Below are 6,369 nucleotides of genomic sequence, written 5' to 3' on the forward strand. Positions count from 1 at the left end.
TGTTGTTTTCTTTGTTGATTCCGAACGTCTCAGGCCATTTTGAAGCGTTTTCGGCGAGTTAGCGCTATGTTGGTGTTCAACTGCTAAAAGAAAGACAAGGCCGGAAACCTATTTTAGAAGCGTCCGTCGCCCGAAGCGAATAATTCCGCCAAAAAATTTCCACCAGTCTCGATTCCTCCAGAAAATCAAAGCAGAGATGTTGCAGTTCCATTTTCCATTCACTCGATTCACAATTCCTCCCCCAGATCTTTCACTAGCGATACTTTTATCTCCAGATCGATAGGCTTTCCCATTTCGAATTTGGCTGGTTGAAACGACCACTGTCCCTTCGCCGATCGCACAGTATGTTGGGTAACAAAAATAAGCCCGGCGAGGGTAGCCAGCGGCCTGCAGTCCAAAAACAAACCCGTTAGCTCCCCTGGTCCCCTCGAGAGGTTTTGTCAAGACCGCATTGTTTTGATCGACCAATCAACATCGAATGAAAATGTGTTTACTAATTTAAATATCTCAGTGGAAACCCGAGATCGATCGCCATGTGCACGTTCCTGAGTGTCAAGCTATGAACGAAACCTGCGGCGAAATTCCAGGGGAGCTAACGGGTTTGTTTTTGGACTGCAGGCCGCTGGCTACCCTCGCCGGGCTTATTTTTGTTACCCAACATACTGTGCGATCGGCGAAGGGACAGTGGTCGTTTCAACCAGCCAAATTCGAAATGGGAAAGCCTATCGATCTGGAGATAAAAGTATCGCTAGTGAAAGATCTGGGGGAGGAATTGTGAATCGAGTGAATGGAAAATGGAACTGCAACATCTCTGCTTTGATTTTCTGGAGGAATCGAGACTGGTGGAAATTTTTTGGCGGAATTATTCGCTTCGGGCGACGGACGCTTCTAAAATAGGTTTCCGGCCTTGTCTTTCTTTTAGCAGTTGAACACCAACATAGCGCTAACTCGCCGAAAACGCTTCAAAATGGCCTGAGACGTTCGGAATCAACAAAGAAAACAACAAGGCAATAAAGTGAGCCCATTATATTTCAAAACACGACATTTTTTTCTCTCTTTTAAGGCAAACCGATAACATCCCATACAAACCTTTATAAATATAAAACGTTACGCAACACCGTAAGAGTCACGTCCGCTTTTCTCGTAGTAAGCTTGAACACCAACATAGCGCTAACTCGCCGAAAACGCTTCAAAATGGCCTGAGACGTTCGGAATCAACAAAGAAAACAACAAGGCAATAAAGTGAGCCCATTATATTTCAAAACAAGACATTTTTTTCTCTCTTTTAAGGCAAACCGATAACATCCCATACAAACCTTTATAAATATAAAACGTTACGCAACACGGTAAGAGTCACGTCCGCTTTTCTCGTAGTGAGCTTGGGCTGCCTGTGGTCAGATCAGTGAGTAAGTACATGCACCTTAGTTGTTTATAATTTTTGCCAAACTATCAAGTTTATTCAAAAGGATTCACTTGTACTCTTGCATGCTTATAGACCTTGCATATCAAACATTTGAAGACAAAGAAAAGACATTACCTTTACTCACTCTGCACATATCAGTTGCCTAAATTTCCCTGGAACATGTTTAAGTAATGTCTCTAGCCAGAGAGTAATAACAGAAACTACCGGTAAACTGAACTTAAAAGGAAAATTTGAGCCAAAGTTATGAATGGATTTCCCCCCTTGAATAGAACATTTCAATCAGTTCTATTGACTTTGGTGCTCCAGTAATATATTTATTGTATTGCAAATCGGGAAACATTACAACTGACCAAGAAACAAGAGTCCTCTTGTTGCTCCAAAAACTTGCTGCTTCAGACATTAGTCAAAATTCAAAGGGCATAGGGGTATGTACATATGGTTACCGGTCATCTCACCAACAGGAAGTTTCACCACCAACAAACTCAATGCCACTCTGCACATGTTTTAAGAACTAGAAATGCATGGTATTGGTAGTATCTTGGGTTGTTTTCTGGTGGCGAGACTCACTGGTGACAAAGTGACCAGTAACTGTACAGATTGTATTCCCAGAAAGCATCCAAACAGCCTGGCCCCTTAATTAAAAAAGTTTTTTTTATGCCTCTTGCTGCTGACAGTTAATTGTTTGAATTTAAGAAAATTCAAAGGGTTTTAATTTTTGTTACACCTGTAGAACTTTGGTACCTTGTAAAATATGAGGATGATGAAAATTTGAGAGTGCTTGCTGAAGAGGAAGTTCGACACATCTTCCCTGACGACGAAGAAGACAATGAAATGCAAGTTGGGGATATCGTTAATGCTTTGTGGATCCCCAATGGTAAATACTATGATGCCAAGATACTAAACAAAGGGGGTGAGTCAATTTTGATTGTCGCTTATCCAGGTTTAATTTACATGTACTACATGTACAATGCCACCACCGGGCACGGTTTTATCTTACTTATCTTCTCTCTTGTAGTTTCCGCACAGTGCTTGTTGTACCACCAGCCTAAGATGCCTTTGACTCTTGGATGTTTTTAATTTAAATTGACTGTGCGCCACCTGGTCGGCCACTTTGAAATCACTCGCTTAATCTTTGAATTGTCCTCTTCTCAGTTTTTCTACCATTTAAAATGTTGCAAGGCAAAAGGATGAACTGTTTTTTTTTTTTTTCAAAATCTTTCTTTACAGCGGATAAGAACGAGCTTATGAAGGAGAGGATGCAATTAGAAAAAGAAAAGAAGAATGGAAACAAAGGACAGGAGCCCAAAGCACAGAAAAAAAGAAAGCATCCTGAAGGAGACAAGGAAAACCAGAAAAAGAAAAAGAAGCAGGAGTCAACAGAGAGTGCTAAAGAAAAGGAGCAGGCTGTCCAAAACAAGGAAGAGAAAAGGAAGAAGAAAGAACAGGAGCAAGAAAGACAGAAGATGATGCTGGAAGCAAGAAAGGCCCAGGCTATAAGTCGATGGGTTGCTTCTACAACAGCAACTACACACAATGATGAGGTTACAATTGTAAATGATTCACCCAGCGTCACTTTCACACCCCAACCACTTCGCCAAGCCAACTCTTCGAACCAGTCACCAATGACTCCAGCTCGCATCGCTTACACATCAGGCAGAACCCCAAGCACAACTCCTGAGTCAATGCGATCAACCATACAAGAATCTTCAGTAGCCAACCTAACTGTGCCTGGAAGTTCTACTGGTACCAAATCATTCACCAGAACCCCAAACACCAGTGTTATCTCCACTCCAGGATCAGTGCAATCGAAGCAGAGCTCTTCAGCTGCTAACCCAAAGCCAGCTGCTACTAAAACAAAGGGAACCCGTGAGCCCAAGAGAGGTCTTCATTTTCAAAGTGCCATTGCAGACAACAGTGATGATGAAATGGAGGAGGAGGTGGTGGGGGAACAAATCCTTGAGGATGCTGATGCTTTTAGTAGTGACTGCTGTAAAGAACAGAGGATGGAGATAAAAGCGTTAAGGAAGCGGCTGGAGAAAGTGCACAAGAGACTCAACATAGCATGTAAGTTTCCACTTTCTGAGTTTGAAAGCTCCATGTTTTCAGCTACACACCAACACACATGTACATCTACATGTAGGCTATAGTACCATTTGGAGATGATACTCAATAGAATTTAGTGAAGTAAGGAGTTAATTCTGTTTTAAAAACATGAAGTATGATCAGCTTAAACAGAGTGATAACAGCAGATTATTTTCTTTAATACTGAAGTAAAATCAAAGACATCTGCAGAAGTTATAAACAACAGACCAGGAGCTGGAGTAGTGGACAGCACATTGGCTGCTGAATACAAGGTATTACTGACAATATTATATAACGTTATGTTTTTTCATTGAGTTATATTTGCGTGGTGTATTGTTTATTTATTTGTTCGTTAATTAGGCATTCTTCGTACCCATAACTTGATTTTTTTTGTAAGCTGTTTCAGTGCAAACGACCAACAATGAACATGTAGAGGTCACAAACAGACTAAAATATAACTTAGTATACGTTTTTTTTATTTACAGATGGTAGAGGTCATGGAGGGATCCAGTGTCTTCTGGTACCCTCACCAACGGGCCTACTGTTCTGCGTTCAAGTCCTGGTCCGGATATGTCAACGCTGTTGTTGACATATTCTTCACCAAAGAAACACTTGCAATTTCAAGTGCAAGGGGAAGTGATAGAAAAGGCAAAAGCGGTGATGCAAACATTCCGTTGACCCCCCTCATCGTTGATGCCCTTGTTGGTAAGTAGTGCAACACTGAATTATTTTATTCAGAAATAAGTACATAACTTGCAGTCATGGGGATCTCTAACTCACTAATTAGAACTTGAATTGACTGGGTTTTTAAGGCATTGTTGTCCTTAAAAAATAAGCAATTTAATACAAACTTGCATGCAATAATTATGATATAGAATTGAAGCAGAGAGAGTTTTATTTGGACACAAAGTACTGGAATCCCAGTAGTTTCCATTGCAGCCCATTACAATTAACCTGGATTGAAACTTCCACAAAAAATGTATAAAACTGATCTAAAGGTTTTAATCTTACTCCCTTAGCCACAGTAGAGATAATTAAGACACCAGTAAATGAAAAAAAAAATAATGTCACTGAGCTTTCAATTAAGTTATTAATTTTATAAATCAAGCAAACAAAACAGAACCCATTACAATTGATTACCTCCAATCAAGCAATTTTTGTTTCTTGGTAAGGCAACATTCCACGTATAAGTTGGGGTACTGTTTTACATGTAAATATGACTTAATATTAACTTAAACTTTTTTTTTCAGGTAAAGTCTGTTCAAAGTTTTCAAAGGACTCTCCTCAACCGAGCCAAATCATACAGAAGATAAACATGAAATGTGTGGAAGCTAGAAGGCCCCCAAGAGTACGAGAGCAACGAGCAGAATGAACACTTTTTATAATTACTGTAAAACTGTTTAACTTCAAGAGTTTACCAATTTCATTATGTTGACCAAAAAGAAAATTTCTGTTTGATAATGTTGACCAAAATACAGAATAACAGTTTCATAGTCTTGGCCAAAAATAACAGTAACCGTATTATAGTGTCGATCAAAAAGAAGAATAACAATTTGACAGAGTTGGCAAGTTAAGTCGTATTGCTTGATAAAAAAAAGTAGTGTTGTTAATGATAGTGTTGAGCGAGAGGAAAACTACCGGTTTCATAGTGTTGACCTAGAAGAAATATAAGATTTTTGGTTTTTTGTTATTTCTATTCAATTTTTTTTGCAAGAAATTTTAGATGCAATTAAAGATATGGTTTCAATGGACGAATATGATGTCACCATTACTTGCCTTTAACCTCACAGTCCCTTTAGTAATTTCTGAATCATATGGTAAAGATATGGGGCTGAAGTCAAAGGACCCCATAGTGTTCCCATATGAGATGTCAGCTTTGCTGAATGCTATGGGAATGATATGGAACTTTAAAATCCCATAGCAATCCCATAGAGAATGGTCCAGGGTCATTATGGGAATGGTATGGGATTGTTGCATACCATTCCCCTAATGGATACTATGGGGAATATATGGAACTTTACGAAATACGTAGCAATCCCATAGAGAATGTTCAGCCATCATATGGCATCACTATGGGACTGACCCATACCATTCCCATACCAGATCCTATGGGGAATGTATGGAACTTTACGAAATACGTAGAAATCCCATAGTGAAAGACAATAGAATGCACTTGGCGGGCACTAGTCACTATTTATGGGTTTGATATGGGAGCTAACATCCCATATAAAAACCATGCAATGCTCATAGATTAGCCATATGTTGTCCCATACCATTTCCATATTTGGACCATATATGTTCCATATCAACAGCTTTGGTAAGGGAAGTAATAAGAACGTTTCAGGGCTACTTTAGCAAGGAAAATATGTCCCATCGCATGCAAGAAATCGTACAATACGAAGGCATCAAACATTTATCAAAAATGGCGGATAGGCATTTAGTACCACACCTCCTGTTCTCAACGGATTAGTTTTAAATTCAGAAGCTTTTCAACAAAATATTGCGTCCGCGATCGCCATGAAGAAGCCACTGTAATATGTCGACTCGGAAGACACAATTTGAATGCCATTTCAAGTTTTAGCTTAAAGGTAAACAGACTTAATTTGCATTATTTCCTTCGGCAGAAAAGCAGAAACGCTGAAACGAGACTTAATGTCCGCTGGTTCTAAATAAATCCAGAAGGAGACCTCCAAGCAGGAAAAAAAAAAAATTAAAACCCCGTATTCTTTTTCAAGGATGTTTTCTATTCATAGTTTGAGACTGTTTGAAGATTTTTACTCAGTTTCCTTGACATTTTATCAAGAGCAGCATCCAACGGTGACACAAAAGTGGCAGAAAACTTGTTGTTCATAATTTGTACACCA

General features: G+C 39.3%; 1 protein-coding gene across 1 annotated transcript; it reads left to right on the top strand.

Annotated features, from left to right (window-relative positions):
• Positions 1 to 1,438: 1,438 nt before the first annotated feature.
• On the top strand, positions 1,439 to 5,256 carry LOC148734930 (uncharacterized). The gene is made up of 5 exons (XM_088753654.1): positions 1,439 to 2,333; positions 2,651 to 3,487; positions 3,695 to 3,777; positions 3,991 to 4,210; positions 4,756 to 5,256. The coding sequence occupies exons 1-5, from the start codon at positions 2,255 to 2,257 to the stop codon at positions 4,875 to 4,877; spliced, it is 1,341 nt and encodes a 446-aa protein (XP_088609780.1). The 5' UTR covers positions 1,439 to 2,254; the 3' UTR covers positions 4,878 to 5,256.
• The last annotated feature ends 1,113 nt before the right edge of the window (positions 5,257 to 6,369 follow it).

The sequence above is a fragment of the Stylophora pistillata genome, chromosome 3 (genome assembly GCF_964205215.1).
Source record: "Stylophora pistillata chromosome 3, jaStyPist1.2, whole genome shotgun sequence".
NCBI lineage: Eukaryota > Metazoa > Cnidaria > Anthozoa > Scleractinia > Pocilloporidae > Stylophora > Stylophora pistillata.